Source organism: Streptopelia decaocto (assembly GCF_964273445.1).
Source record: "Streptopelia decaocto genome assembly, chromosome: 5".
Classification (NCBI taxonomy): domain Eukaryota; kingdom Metazoa; phylum Chordata; class Aves; order Columbiformes; family Columbidae; genus Streptopelia; species Streptopelia decaocto.
Genome location: NC_138659.1, coordinates 1,778,434 through 1,793,900, shown reverse-complemented (window position 1 = coordinate 1,793,900; position 15,467 = coordinate 1,778,434). Strand labels below are relative to the sequence as shown.

At 43.1% G+C, this 15,467-nt stretch overlaps 1 protein-coding gene across 1 annotated transcript in view; it reads right to left on the bottom strand.

Moving 5' to 3' along the window:
- SPATA6 (spermatogenesis associated 6) overlaps positions 1–10,406 on the bottom strand; it is a 43,135-nt gene extending 32,729 nt beyond the window's left edge. The window contains exons 1-5 of the mRNA XM_082052441.1: positions 10,241–10,406; positions 4,385–4,522; positions 2,898–2,946; positions 2,350–2,391; positions 903–1,027 (exon numbers count right to left, since the gene is read on the bottom strand). Of these exons, the coding sequence (XP_081908567.1) occupies positions 903–1,027; positions 2,350–2,391; positions 2,898–2,946; positions 4,385–4,522; positions 10,241–10,288 (402 nt within the window). The 5' untranslated portion in view covers positions 10,289–10,406. The remainder of the gene's footprint in view (positions 1–902; positions 1,028–2,349; positions 2,392–2,897; positions 2,947–4,384; positions 4,523–10,240) is intronic.
- Between the last annotated feature and the right edge of the window lie 5,061 nt (positions 10,407–15,467).

Genomic DNA, 15,467 nt, shown 5'->3' with positions numbered 1-15,467 from the left:
CTCTAACCAGCATTTCCCTCCTGCCATATGTTTTTAATCCAATCCCAACAGACAGGGCAACTGAGTCTCTGTCTTTCCAATCCGAATGTCCTGCCACTCCACTAGTAAAGCGTAACAAAAACACAACAGAGAAAGCAAATCCCAAACCACATCTCCCACATCATCACCATCATCTTCAAAGTGCCTTCCTGAGTCATTCCACTGACATCTAAGATTCACCAGCCAAACTCTATGTGTGAGAGAAATTCATTTTCATTCACTACGTACTTCAGCCCTTATCTACAGAAAATTAACACTAATTAATTGCGCTCATTCTGCCAATTATTGCCATTTATCAAAGCTTTTTTGAAACTGTAGAAGAGGCAAGTTACTAAATGAGTGTGAATGGCCTGAACAGACATTAAGAAACAGGCTTTGGAACTGAAAAACAACCATGGGGCACTAAGCTAAATTTCAGTTAGTTACTTATTATTTTAGCGGTGATCTTGCACCCCAAAGAGCCCCACAGGTCAGACAGCACAGCACTGGACGTTTGTACTGACTGTACCAACAATGATCTGAAACAAAAGGCTATGCTTATGTATTGAGAACGGTGAGGTTGATATGACACGTCCCTCTTCTCTCGCCTCGTTCAACCGCAGCACAGATTAAACTGAACGTAAGACCTGTCATGGTGCCACGTTGCAAACCAAGTGGAAACTAACTTTTTCACATTAAATAGTTTCTTGAAGCATTTTGAAAAACAGACTGCACATTTACCAAAGTTCAACTGCGGATTTGTACATTCGACACCTGAAATGGCGAAACCTGTCAGAAGTGATCACTTCTCATTTGAAGTAGTTCAAGGGGTTTCTTAGTGAAACACACTGTATCATAAATACAATCCACAGATATTCACTCACTGGAAAAGAAGAGGATCTCTTCATTAAAATCTCCCGATCTAAACCGTGGTGCCCACAGGTAAGCTTAGGGTCAGGGAACAGGAAATCTCTTGTATTTTCTTCATACGTAGCTAGAATTTCTCCTACTAAAAAAGAAAATACATACTTTAATTGGAAAAAGACCCAACACACAGAACCACATTGAAACTAAGATAAATTCTGTTCTTTACAAATTAACAGCATGGCTCTAAAACTCATATCACACTAGGAAATAACCTCATTAAGTTAAACCAGTAGCAGGAATGTGCAGAACCTACTCGGAAAGTTTCACTGCTCTGGTAACAAAACTACAGAGCAGTTAACACAGCCTTCGAGAGACACAGGAGAACCTTTCTCCCGGCAATTTGTCAGTAGTCTTCCTCTTTCTTTCCCTTCCGTGCCACAGAACAAACTAGTAGGTTTTTTTAATGGCAGCCAATTCCTTATGAAACCGCAGTATTCCATATTACAGAATAGTAATAGAGGCATAGCAGTAAGAGAGAAATGCAAGCCAACATCAAAATCATTATCTCAGGATTCTCTCACTATCCTGGTTTGCTACTTAGAACAAGATATACTGTCTTTAGGGGAAAACCTTGCAAGTATATTATAAACATTTAAATTGTGCTATTGCAGTCATCTTGTCAGCTTATGTTGGCCGCATCACAACTACCTCTGACCCCCAAAATTAAATTCCTTATCCAAGATGTTGTACCTTCCCACAACAAAATCCACGTTGAGTACATTTCTTTAAGTGAACAGTCTGGTGAGGCACCTGAGAGAAGCAATTGTTTCCTTGGAAGCACTAAGGACAAGTGACAGAGAGCGCTTTTAATACCGCAGTTTCCAAACGAGTCTTCTTTAAAACTTGACTTTATTTCCAATAAAATGCAGATTTACTTTATTCGTGGGAACACTTGAATTTCATTAAAATAGATTTTTATAATCACACAAACCAATAACACAAGTATGACAAATCGCTATTTATGATCCTCACGTATCCCAAGAGACCTGTAATGCTTACGGTGAGATGAGAGTTTTCCCAATGGTCACCAGTAAAACGGAAGGGGAAAAAGAGTCATTCTGAGAACAAGATTATGCACTTTGCAATTCCACCGACCGCCACTTTGCAAGGGAATTGTGATGCGGTTAATAGGTGTGCACTGCATGACTTCAGTTTATTTTGCATTTTTAAAATATGATCACTTTCCTAAGCCTGTTTATGATACATTTCAATATTCAGCTATTATTCCTTTTGAAGAACAAGATCCTCTTGATCTATTAACATTTCCTATTCAGAGGACTATTTGCTGAAGAGGTTTCTATGTTGTTTGTGTGCTGGACAAACGTGATTGTGCTCTAATGGGCAATGTCCTTATGGAAATTCACCTGTTAAACTGCATAATTGATGAAGAGACTGATACAATACCTGGAGGAACGAGCTGTATTAGTTCAAGTACCGCGGTGTCAACTAGAAAGGAAAACAGGTTTTTCATGAGAATCTTCTCAAAAAATGAAAAGAATAATTTTACAAAAATGGAATGTTTATGCTTATATTATTTGGAAATTAATCAAATAAATGATCAGACAAAGAAATCAATTGCCTATCTGGATAACCAGCTGGATTTTCCATTAATGATGGCTTTTTACCCTTTTCCTGTTCTCAAGCACGTAGCACACATTTCCAGAGTCATTTTTGTTAGGTAATGGTGTTTTGGGTAAGTTTCTAGTAACCAGACAGCAAAAATCCTCTGCCTGCACTGACAACAAATCTTCTATTCTGAAAACCCTCTAGTGCTAAGGTCCTACTTATTTAGTACATGATAACAAGTAACATTGGTTACCCACCAGCTTTTGAGACAGCAGGCTCCTGAGAGAAACATTATTACGTACTTTAAAGCTCCAAAAAGTCTTCAGAGCCCATACATGCAAGACACGAATGCATACAACACTGTATACATAAAAAGCAGAACCTACGTTCCAGTAACTCCACAAGGTCTCCAGGATCAACTATATCAGCAAACGCCTGGAAAAGAAATTAATAAATAATAATAACGGCACAAAGTCATCGGATGGACCAATATTCTCCCTCACTTCAGATGGCTGCCAAGAGTCCAGTCCCCAGTGGAGAAAGGAAACTGCAATTGTCATTTGGCACATGATCACATTCATTGAAGGCCAGCAGTTCTTGTCCTACGCTCTCCAGCCAGCCAGGGTTAGCTCCCCATAGTTAAATTAGGAGGCATTGTGAAGAGTTGGACACATAGAGATAAGTATTGTCTGAGAAAATTTCAGGAGAGAAAGATAAATTGCTGAATGTACTAGAATTCTGATAGATGAAGAATATGTTCTTTTATATATTACTAGCACTTTAAGCTTCATTTTCATGGAAGTGACTACTTGTGTACAGAGTTCAGGAATCCCATGTGAATAGATTTCAAGGAACAGGGAGGATGTTGCACTGGATGGTCAGCAGGGAACAGGCTTCCCCCTCACCCTGTACCGAAGTCTCAGCAGAGCGGTGTAGATCACGTTGCTGTTCAAGGTACCAACCACTCAAAGCACCAACTACTGGTGCTCCACACAGATCTAGACCTATTCGGTATTAGCAGCTATTTGTAAGAACACAGATATTCTCAGCTTTCTTGCTCACTTCTTATGCAAGCAGATAGACCCCAGTGTCTTGCCATTCTCCTAAATTACACTTAAGTAGTTAGTGGTACGTTTGCCTTTAAAGAAGTCTTTTTTTGATCTTCAGTAGCTGGTGAGATTATCACTGTTTGCATCTTACCCGCATCACCAGAGTATCATTGATGTTTACTCAGTCTGGTTTTCAAAGTGCTGGGGGATGCTTAAAAGAAAAGAACTAGAAAGGGCAAAGTAGTATTATTCATAGGTAGTCAAGAAGCCAGATCATATCTGTAAGATACTGCGTTTCATTTTCCCTGTGGTACTAATAATGAAGCTAGGAAGGGCTCAGAATATGTGATAAACAACTATTAATTACAAGGCCAGAGTACCAACCTGGGAATTCTGGTGACAAACCATGAAAAAAAGTATCTCAAAGGGAGAAAGATGTCACCAAAAAGGCTTGAGCTGCTATTCTGTCTTTCTACTAAATTAAGCTGACTCTCCTATATTGTATAGTCTTTGTTCTTCAACTTGTTGTAGTTTTTAGAACAACATTCAGTTTCTTCCAAGCCAGGAAAACAGACGCTAAAAAAGGACAGTTCACAAAAGAATGAACAAACACCTAAAAAGTCTCATCATACATTATAATCTTTGGTACACATAACTCTTGAGTCACTACACGGGTAATACAGGCACTCGCCTCCTCTGCACTGAACATATAACACTCTGTCATCTTCACTGTGATTACTTGTGCTCAGGGGCTTTGCAGTGAGTTTTTGTGGAGTTTGGGCTGGGTTTTATTTGGCTCATATTGGCTCTTCACGCGATCTTACCTTTTCAAATACCAGTTTCTCGTGGAAGAGGAGTGGAAAGGCTGCAGGGACACACTGGGTTTTTTTGCACTGCCCGAGTACAGAGACACTGAGATAAAGTTGCTCTTTGTCTTTCAGCAGCACGCCAGGGCAAGTGATCTGGAACACATTCATTAAATAAGCTGAACTTTAGTTACAGAAGAAATGGCTGTTTTCAAGAGAAAAATGAAATGGTCAAGGCTGAAAATAATCAGGAGCAAACCATTCTTACTGTAAGTAACACACTCCGTTGTCTTCAACCAAAACTGAGAGCTGGTGTCCCAGCCCCAGGTTAATACAGTGAAAGGCAGGTACTGCCTATGGGAGAGTTAATCATCATGGGTCATACCAGGTTCTATATGAAGATTCATGTAGCATGAAGTCTACATGATGTCAAGACACAAAACCCCACCCCAGCTGTAGCCCAGCTAGAGACAAATGTAGACACTCAGACACCCGTGCTCTGTCCAACCACCACAAGGGTAAGTTTATTTGAAAATATTGTATTAACTTGGCCTTCTAGTGCGTAAATGACAAAAAGCAACTGTTGTTTTGTTGCTATCAGACACACGGCACGCAAAGTTTTATCTGAGAAGTTTGGGCACCCCGGAGGTATCTGAGGCAGGGAAGGCTCCTCATTAGGCTGCCAGATCCTGCCAATAATCTCTCAACTTTCTCTGCACAATTCTTATTCTTTAAATAATAAGAAGCAGTTGGTACATTTTTAAAGCTCTGATGAACATCAGATTTTCTTTGAGTTGTGTTTTCACTGCAAGGATGTAAACAAGTTGTTGCAAAACTATTTTCTTCCAGCCACATGGTTTTATTCCATCACCCAGCCAGAGAACTGTCACCTTGCGCTTCAGTTCTACTGCTCGCTTTTCCTCATAGTGTAATAAATATGAAGTTGTCTCTTCCAACATAAGGTTGCTGGAAAAAAGTGTTCAGATTTTCAACCGCCAGGTAGAAAGACAAAGGAGGAGAGTGACGGGAATTAAAATAAGTGATTTGGTTACAGTCTCCTACTCCCAAATGTATGTTTTACTTGAGAATGCTAACTGGATTTAAAAGAAAACTATATAAACAGCAGAAAAAACAGCCTCAGGTGGAAGATACAACAGACACCAATGTGTGATAGATTATTAGAGATACAGTATAAGCTAAAATATAGAGCTTCTATTCATAAATATCTGAGGAAGGAAAAAAAAAAAAGGCTTTCCTCTCCATGTAAATGAAGGTTTCGACTGTGCCAGGATATGAGATATCCCAGCTGAAACAGGCTGTCAAGCATTAAACAGCTCCTATGACACTTGTGCAGCTGCAAGTGTGAATAGGAGAGAATGAAAGGGACACATTTCATTCATACGAGGCAAGATCCCCAAACTACATACTACAATTCATATTAGCTTACTTCTTGCTCCTCTTCTTGACATTTTTACAGAATTTATAATAATTTTTAGCTGGAGTTTCGTGCCTTTCACCTTAGAGAAGGCAACCAATATTTGCTTATTTATTGAGATGAAAAGCGAGAGGATTGAAGGCATTGGAGAGGGTAAAACTACAAACGACACGTGCCAATTATCCTGGTTATCCTGTAAATGAAAGTTAATTCTTACGAATCAGCATGTGGGGCAAGATAGCATGTGGGAAGTTGTGCTTCTGCCACCCTTGAGATAAACTGCTCAACTCATTGCCTTGGCTGGAACAGCAAAATCACACCTTCCTGCAACCTTGTGGCAGCTCCAAAAATGAATGACACGTCTATCTGCACTTCACCGAACCTGTTTTGTACTATGTGATGCGTGGAGCTGCACGGCACTTAGGAAACAAACTGATCTCTTATTTGACTGCAAACCGTTCACGCAGGATAAGGGACCGCTTTAAAAATGGTAAGCATATCATCTGTTGATCAGCTAAAGAAAGGGATATCAATGCTGCAATTAACTGACCTTACAACTGACCAGGAGAACTATGACGAGTGTCTAGGACAGTGTTACCCTGGGCTCATCTGCTGCAGCTCCCAGAAGGATGGAAAAATGTCTCTGTTGTTGGGCCACCACAAGTAGCCATAAAGAAATCACTGAATCCACTTCATGGAAAGGAAAAGAATTTTGCTGATTTACAACCTCCTATGGCATTTGCTTGTTACACACAGTCCTAAAACTGTAGCTGTATAGGTAAGCACCGGAAAACACAGGCCTTGAAAAATCCCTTTAATTACCCATTACCGTCAAAACGACGAGTTCCCTATGAAGGGCACAGGACAGCATGAACGTGTGCCAAGTGCTTCCAGATAGAACCGCATGTTGGACTTATCGTTGCAAAACTGCCATTTTAGTCTCCTTACCTGGCAGTAATCCACACTGCTATTAATTCATCTTAGTGCTTAAAGCTTTACCTGCCGTCACCGCCACATTTGTGCGTTCCATGTAGCAATGACATGAAGAATAATGTGAATTTCATTCCGCCGCTACATGAGCAATCTAAATGCCAGCAGCAGAGACAGGCACTAAAATTAGTCTCAAAAAAAACAAATAACAATGAAATCTTGGGCTAAGCAATCATGAATTATTCAATTTAAATTAATGGCAGGATAAACCAAATAAGGTCTTTAACCAAGGCTTTCCATTTTAGAAGAGCAGCCTTTCAGAAATGAAGAGAACTAGCTGTGAAATAAACCAGAGAGTCTGTTTTGTGGATCCCGACAGCATAAGACCTTGGAATTTCATTAAGTCAAAAGGAGCAAAACCCACCTGTGTCCTAAAGCAAGGGAGAAACCAGAGGACAGAACTTCTGACACAAGTGGACACGTTTCAAAGACAGTTGAGAACTATGCAGAGCATTGTAAACCAACAGGTGAAGGAATCCGAAATCTGAACAAGGAGGAAACAAGTGCATGTATTACAAATCAACTGGGGCATGAAAACTAAGCCTGTGTGCCAAACCAAACTGAATATTTTGTCTTGGTTTTCATGACACTGAATATAGGAGCAAAAAAGCAACTTAAGGAATGAACGGATGGAAACGGAAGTTATCCCATGTGCAGGAAGCCTGCGCCAAGGAGCCACGGGGAGGCTGGACCATCTTCAGCCCACGTTCTGTAATAATGTCACTTTTCTTGCTGGATGTGTATGTTACTAAAATTTCTGTTATGAAATCAAAGATAGTGTCATCTGCTAAAAAATAACAAATGCAAGGCCCACGTGAAGCAGAAAAAGAGATCTGAAAAGTTAAAACCCCACCACTCAGAACACTCAAATAGACAGAAGTGAAGGAAAAAAGACATGGAGGAAGACATGACCAGAAAAAAACCCCGCGGCGTGTGTTTCACAAAACACATCAGTCAAGCTAAAGCTGACATCTTATTGAAAGCCTGTTTTCTGGACAAAGAATATCTAATTTATCTGGACATTAGTGACATCATATGGTGTCACACGAGAAATTATTACTTATGAGGCAGAAGAGGCGAGTTAGTAACAAAGTCCGAAGGTGGTACCAAAGGACAGCATCAATAATGTGCAGAACTGGGAGGCATCAAGCTGAGGTTTACTTTTAAAAACATTCTTCTACATACCCTGGGACCCATGCCTTTTAGTATTTTTAATGGCCCTGCAACAAGGAGTCAGAGCGTTCTCATGAAATTTTCCCAATTAAAATTCAGAAATCATCAGAGGTCAACAAAAAGATATAGAAAGTCTTGTTTGTAGGATCACAGGAGCAGAAATGAGATGCACCTACTGTGTATTAACAACAGCTTCTGCTTTCACTGGGGGGGCTAACCTTCAAAGCTGGCAGAGGGGAAGATGATGAGCATGTTAACAAATGACAGCAGAACTGCAGTGCAGCTGTGAAGAGACTAATATTAAGACACACAGGATGAATATGTTGCACTTGTTTCCCTGACATCACCTAAGGCAACAGTGAGACTCCATCTGGAATGCTGAATTCAATTCCAATCTGGATCAATGCAAATTCAAAGTGGAAGAGTAGCATCCAGCCCTAACAGGATCAGAGACTGGTGAGCCCATCGCACAAAATACTTCCAAAAGAACCAGGTCACTTCAGCTGACAAAGATTAATTGTGAAATGACAGAACTGCTACCCGAAAGATTTATCAAGAGGGCAAACGCCAAGGAAAGGAAACAAAATATTTAAGTGGAAGGCCAGTGTTGACATGTGTGTAAGAGCAGGGCATCAACGGGCCAGAAGAAAGTTTAGGCTGGAACATTTTCAAACTTCACAGGAAGGAAATGTGAAGGTAGGCTCCAGCGGGGAAAACAAAGGTAAAACAAGTAGTTCAAAACCAGTCTAAACAGACTTATTAAAAGGGCTATCAGAGAGACATTATGTAGCATAGCAGGGATATAACTAAACTACTCACATGTGCTGAAAGGAGCACTCAGATCTGAGTTGGGGATTTCCTGTTCTCTCCCTTTCCACTATGATTTGCCGCCTTGGGAGCGGGGTGAATAAGAAATACCCAGATTGAAGAAGCTTGACCCTCGGGCAACGTGTTGGCTGTGCTGTCTCTTGGCACATGAAGAGCTCACAGCAGCAGAACAGAAGAGGAAAGCACATCTGCTCCTTTCCAGGAACCAAGTGGGCCTTTGCACTATATTGCATTATAGATATTATTAAGACAAACACTAGCTGTTGAGACAGCAGAGCAACACCATTAGGGCGATACCCTCACCATCTGCTTGTAGCTATTCACAGCTCTATTTTAGAACAGCCACACAAGTTTGGAAACCAAGGTGGTTAACGCAATCAGAAATACTGGGTCTGTTTCCCGGTATGTACTTTCTGTATCTGCACGTGAATTTTTTTGGACGGCACCTCAGGTTTCCCCTTCAGCAGCACTTGCCCCATAAGGAGTCCTAACCTCTGGATTACACCGACCCAAGGGAATAGCAGCAAGATGTACCAGAGGAGGTTCAGGTTGGACATTAGGAAAAGGTTCTTCACCCAGAGGTGCTGGACACTGAGCAGGCTCCCCAGGGACGTGTCACGGCCCCAACCTGACAGTGTTCAAGAAGAGACTGGACAACACCCTCAGACACACGGTGTGACCTGTGGGGTTGTCATTGCAAGGACAGGAGTTGGACTCCATGATCCTTGTGGGTCACTTCCAACTCAGGACATTCTATGACTCTTATAAGGCGAACAACTCCAGAGTAACAGAGCACTATCAACTGCAACTACTTCTTAAAAGTTATCAGGAGAGTGATACAGACTCTTGTTTTGTTACCACCTTGTATATAAGCAGAAAAACTTCGCAAGTGCACAAAGAACAGGCCTAACGTGACCAAAGTAAAAACTCGCTACTTTCCCAGCCGCTGACCTGCAGCCCCGGGTGCCCGAGCAGCCCGGGGCAGGTCCTGCCCGCAGCCCCCAGGGCTCACAGGGGAGCACAACCCTGGACAAGATGCTGTTTCTCGGCATTTCTTTTGCTCTGTTGTTTGTTTGTTTTTTTTTTTTTTTTCCAAGAGTGCTTTTCCCACACCATACAGCTTCACAAGAATAATTGTCTCTTAAAACAAAGACCTTTTCCACCGAAGAGTGAGAGCTGTGGGAGCCGCTGCTGACCCCAGCGGGGCACAGGGAGCGGCTGCCGGCGGTGCACACGTGGAGGGCGCAGGAGCTGCCCAGAAGCCAGACCCGAGCTGGGGCTCCAGACGGAGGCCCAGCAACAGGGCAAGGACCATCCTCCCAGAGGAACCCCCGGGCCGGGAGAGCGGGGCGGCGGCCCAGAGGGGGAAGCGGGACAGGAAGCGGCGCCGGAAGAGCAAACAGCAGCTTCTCCTCCAGCCTGCGGGCCCCCTTGGCCCGCGCACTCACCGAGCGGACGTCCAGCTGCAGGACGCAGAGCAGCGCCTTCCGCGGCATGGGCGGGGAGGGCACCGGGAGGGGACCCGCCGGCTCCCGGCCCGCTCCGCCTCGGCCGCGCCGCGGGGCCGACGCCGTTGTCACGGCAACCGGGGCGCTTCCGGCCCGCGTTACGCATGCGTAACGCCCCACCCGCCGCCGCGGCTCCGCTTCCTTCCCACAATGCCCCGCGCCAGCGGCCACTGTCCCTCACATGATGGCGTCGGCAGCTCCCTGTGCCTCATCCGCTCCCACCCCGCTTCCCCTTCGCCCCGGCTCCCCGCAGGGAACTCTGTCCTCCGCCCTGCTGCAGCTCAGGCGCCGCTGCCCGTCCCCCTGCCCCTCACAGCCGGGCCCGTGGGCCTGAGCTGCGGGGGTTATGTTAAAAGCGGGGCAGTTACAGAGCCCTCGGCCTCCCGAAGGACAGACGGTCACGGCCACGGGTGCTGTGCTGAGGGCTGGGTCGCCAGTGCGTGGTGTAAAGCGGCTGGCACAGAGCTGGGAAGGAGGCAGGCGGCACCGGCAGAGCGATGCTGTGGGGTGTCCAAAGGGGAGCACGAGGCACGGGTGTGGGATCAGAATCGGGGTGAAGAACACCTTGAAGACAATCAAGCCCAACCGCTAACCCATCTGCATCCCCACAGTTTCTTGGAGCTGCGGTGCCCGGGGAGCCTTCCCTTTAGAAACAGGGATACCAAACAAGTTCTACACAGCTCCAGGGCTGAATAGCTACAAACCAGTGCTTGGCATCTGGGCCCTTTTGAGGATCCTGTTTCAGTGTCCTCTGTGGTGAGGCACAGAGTGGGCACGATGTGTTCTGACTGGTCCCATCTCAGAGACTCATCTCCACACATCTGAAGCTGTCTTTTCAGGCCTACCTTTCTATTTCAGTTACTAAACAGATGTATGGCACTGATCTGGATCACCATTATGACCATATCAGTGTTATTCCCCGACTTGTTTTCTGCTAAGTTGTTCTCAGAGTACTCACAGTCATGTATAACACCAAAATAGTCCAACTTTGTTTTGGCAACTCAGACTGTGAGAGGGGTTAAGCCTTTAAATATTCTTTCCAAATTCACAAGTGCAGCTGTAGAGAGAGGAGGAAATTCAGTGGATAAACTTAATTGCCTCAAAAAGAAACAAGTGGCTCAAACTCATCCCGTGACTTGCTTTATTTTGATTTTACAATTCAAAGAGAACTCGTGCAGAGTGATCTAGGAAGGTAGGGCTAAGCGATCTGGAAAGAATCAGCATTCTCAAAATGTTTTGGGTTTTAATTAAAAAAACAAAAACCAACACCACCACAAAAAAAAAAACCAAAAAACAACCAAAAACCAACAACAAACCAAAACAAACAACAACCAACCCAATGAACAAAAACAAAAAGCAAAACAAAAACCCCAAACAAATGAAAACCCCACCAACTTCCTATGCAAAGAACATAATGTGCCTGTGGAGACAGAAGTGCTATCAGCTCTTAGTAGTGATGTTTAATCCATTTATAGATTACAATTTTAAAATAAATAAATGACTACAAGTGCTGGCCTTATTTACATTGCTGTGGCTTCTGAGCAAAGGATGAGATTCTGTATTTAGAACCCGAAAAAGACTAATTTTTGAATTGCAGGCCTCTGATACATATATCAGTGGATGAAACACTTGGATAAAATTATTTCCTATGCATTATCAGTCTCAAGGGTATGAATAGCATTCCAGAGTTAATGAGAAGAAAACTCTCCAACATCCATAGCCTCAGATGGTAACAGTACTAAAATGCTTCATTGCTGATTTTCAGGTACTTTTCCTATACATGCTTTTTGGAGGGATAAATAATGTGTTAAAGATTGTGAAGTATGAGATATTGTGGTAAGCGTGGCCATGTAAGAATGGGAGATAGATAAATGCTGAAATCAAAAATGGCATCATGTTTGTGATGAAAATTTAATATCCATGTGCGGCACCCTGGAACAGAAGTACTTTATAACCTTTGAAAAAGGAGCACGAGGCAGGACAGAAGGCTGCTCTGAACTGATAAGGCAGCGATGAATTGCAGTGCTTTTCCCTGTTAAACTGGGGACAATCTGGGTTAGACTGGGGGGCTGTGGACTCAGCACAGAGGTGGTTCTGCATCCCTCTGGTCTGCAGAGTTTCAGCCACTTCACCCCGCTGGGCCTTGGAAGGAAAAGCGGTGGCTGCTGCTGCTGCAGTGATTTTCCTGCCCAGCCCTTCCTGCGGCAGCCTGAGGGCCATCTGGACCTTCTCGTTATGATGAAGTGCATAATTCAGTCTCCCATTGCACTGCAGGAACAATGACGCAGGGATTTGGGGGACAATGAGGGGAAGCCCCGACTTTCTGCACAAATCTATTTGCTAATGAACAAAACCAAGAAGCAAAACCACAAAAAGTGCATTCTATAATAGACCTGAGGTTTTAACTGCTGGGAGGTCTTCCTGCTGTGAAAGCGCATGAATTCCTTTGCCTTTACAAAAGTAAATCTTCTTGTAATGCTACTTAGACTTAGTTCCATGCAATAAAAAGCCTGGATGACAGCTCCGCATTATGTTAAGGTTGTTGCAATCTCCACCATTTAAAAGCTTCGTCTTTTTCCGTCCTCCAGCCCCTCCGCCATGCTGCTGTGGAAGAACCCGGCTGTCATCAAAATTCTGCTCTTATTTCTATCATTGCAAACCAGGAGTAACTTGCACTGGTGGAAGATAATTGTCACAAGAATTATACCATATTGTTGCAGCGCTCCTGAGGGTCAGACCTCAGGAGTTTCAATGCTTTGAAATATGCTATAAAGTACGTGAAGCGGGAAAAATGGGAAGAGTCAGGTTTGCTAACAGTGGTTATGCTAAAGTTCAGAATCTGAAAAATACTGTGGATTAGTCAGAATTAGATCAGATAAGACTGGAGCTCAGAGAGCAAGTCTAACATCACCGCATTCTCAGAGATCCACGAAGCCAAGAATGGTTTTCTCCTTAAACTTCAGGAGCACAACGCTGGGTGCGAAGCGGCATTGCACAGTCGTTCTGGCAATAAGAATGAAGGAAATAAAGGAGCTTCCCATGCTTTTCCACCTTCTACTGCAGTTCTGAATGTTGTCAGCGAGCCATTTCTGTCGAAGCCCCCGATGTTGACGGAGCAGCCAGGAGAGACCTCTGTCTTTCTGCACATTCAGCCCTTTATTTATATCTCATCACTGAGTACGATTGTCTTGTCATTAATAACTGTGGAGAATTCCAGGAAGACATCTGCTCAAATAACAGCAAAAAATAATGAGATGTGGAAAGATTTCTGTATTAGAAAAAGCAAACAAACAAAACATTAAGACCATTTTACTTTGGAGAGGAAAAAAAATAAGATGTATTAAAAAAGCGGTACATAAGGGATTGAATGATACGTAGAAATGGATTATTCTATTTACCCTTGCCTATTTATCCTTTCAAAGGACACATGCAATGAAATTAAAAGACAACACAATCAAAACTGATAGAAGACAGTGCTTCCGATAGTGGAACTCATTATCACAAGATACATTCAACAGTGTTCAAAGCAGACTCAGAGCACGTTAGGGACCCCACAGGACAATCCCCACGTGCGTTACTTATTTGATCTTCTCACTCACCGCTAGGTTAAATGAGCAATTCACAAAAGTCGGTTCCTGTGTGAGGAATTGTAGTTGAGGAAAGTAAAGACTAAACAATCCCAGAACGCTGTAGAGCTGAGCTGGAAGAATTTTGTAATGTGAGATTGTAATAGGATCGAAGGGGACCGAAGTGAATTGCATTATTGCAGACAGTAATGTGTAAGGGAAGGCAGTGTGTTAGATTATTGATGAGGACAGAGGATGGAGATTACCTGAGGGTGTCAGCACACTCTTTGCAAAATACATTTTCATCTGATCTTTCTACTTTAAAGCACGAAAAAAAGTTGCCCAGAAGTTGCTATTTGTTAATATCCATTGCTTTAGAAAAAGGCCTCAACGATTTTCTCAGTCTGGTCTTATTGAGCATCTTGTTCTTTCCTAACTTGCAAGGACGACTGGGCAGAGCTCTCAGGCTTCCTTGATGAACCTACAAGTTACTGCAGACAAAGGGCCCTCTGGTCGTGTCGTTGTGTAGGGGAAGCAGAGCTGGTTCTTCCCTGTGCACTCCTGGTCTCGCTGGTGCCTACTGAAGAGCATTTTCACGACACATCCGGAGAAACTCAGCACCTCTGTAGCATTTCACCCTGGCTCAGCCCTGTCACAGCGATTCCTCTGTGTTGCTGCTAAGCCAGTACTCGTTTGGGGGATGTGACCATTAACTTCACTGATTCTTAATGTATGTCATGAATGCAGCAACAATTGAAAATGCCAAAAAACACACACACACACCCCCAAAAAGCTACATAGCGACACTGAAGTTGTTTTTTAACGTGTAAGCCGTTTTCCAGGTCTGCTCAATTCATTCTTGACTGGCTGCAGCTAAAGAAGAAATCAAATCCAATTTGATTACAGCCACTAGAGGAATATTGCAGATCTTGAATTCCGTTGCAGTAATTGGGAACTTGCATTTTAAAGGAATGATCTAAATTAATCTAAGAGATAACTTCTGTGGATACAGTCTTATGAATTTACGAATGGTACAGATAAAATCAGCCAAGATGGCATTAGCTTTGTGCCCCTAGAAAATTCCTGGGCTCTCCCTTACTCAATTCAGAACAGGTAACACCTCCCTTTGTGTTTTACATTAAAAAAAAAGGTCTCAGATGGAGACATTGCCCCAGCCAAGTTTTTGCCCGAAACACAATTCTTCTAACCGAGTTATAAAACCCTGAAAATAGGGGGTTATAGTGGGACTGCTGATAGACCCTTAACAATAGCGTTGTGAATGGCGCAGCTATAATTAATGATACTTCAGAAAGATTTATGGTCCTTAGACAGAGATAAAACAGAAATATCATTGCTTCTTTGCCTCCCATCATTTTATCCTCTATGAAATTTTATGTGAAATAAGTCAAATGAAAAATGTAAGCTCTTAATCTTTTCCCAAAGTCCTGTCTCTCACTTGATGAACACTTTTGCAGAATAAATTAAGAGTGTTTTATTCCTTATGCATGCACGGCTTTGTATTTAAAAAGCGAAGAAAAGAACGTTGTTGGGTTGGCAAAGCAGCTCAAGACGATGGTCATGGAGGAAGCAGAAATTACCAG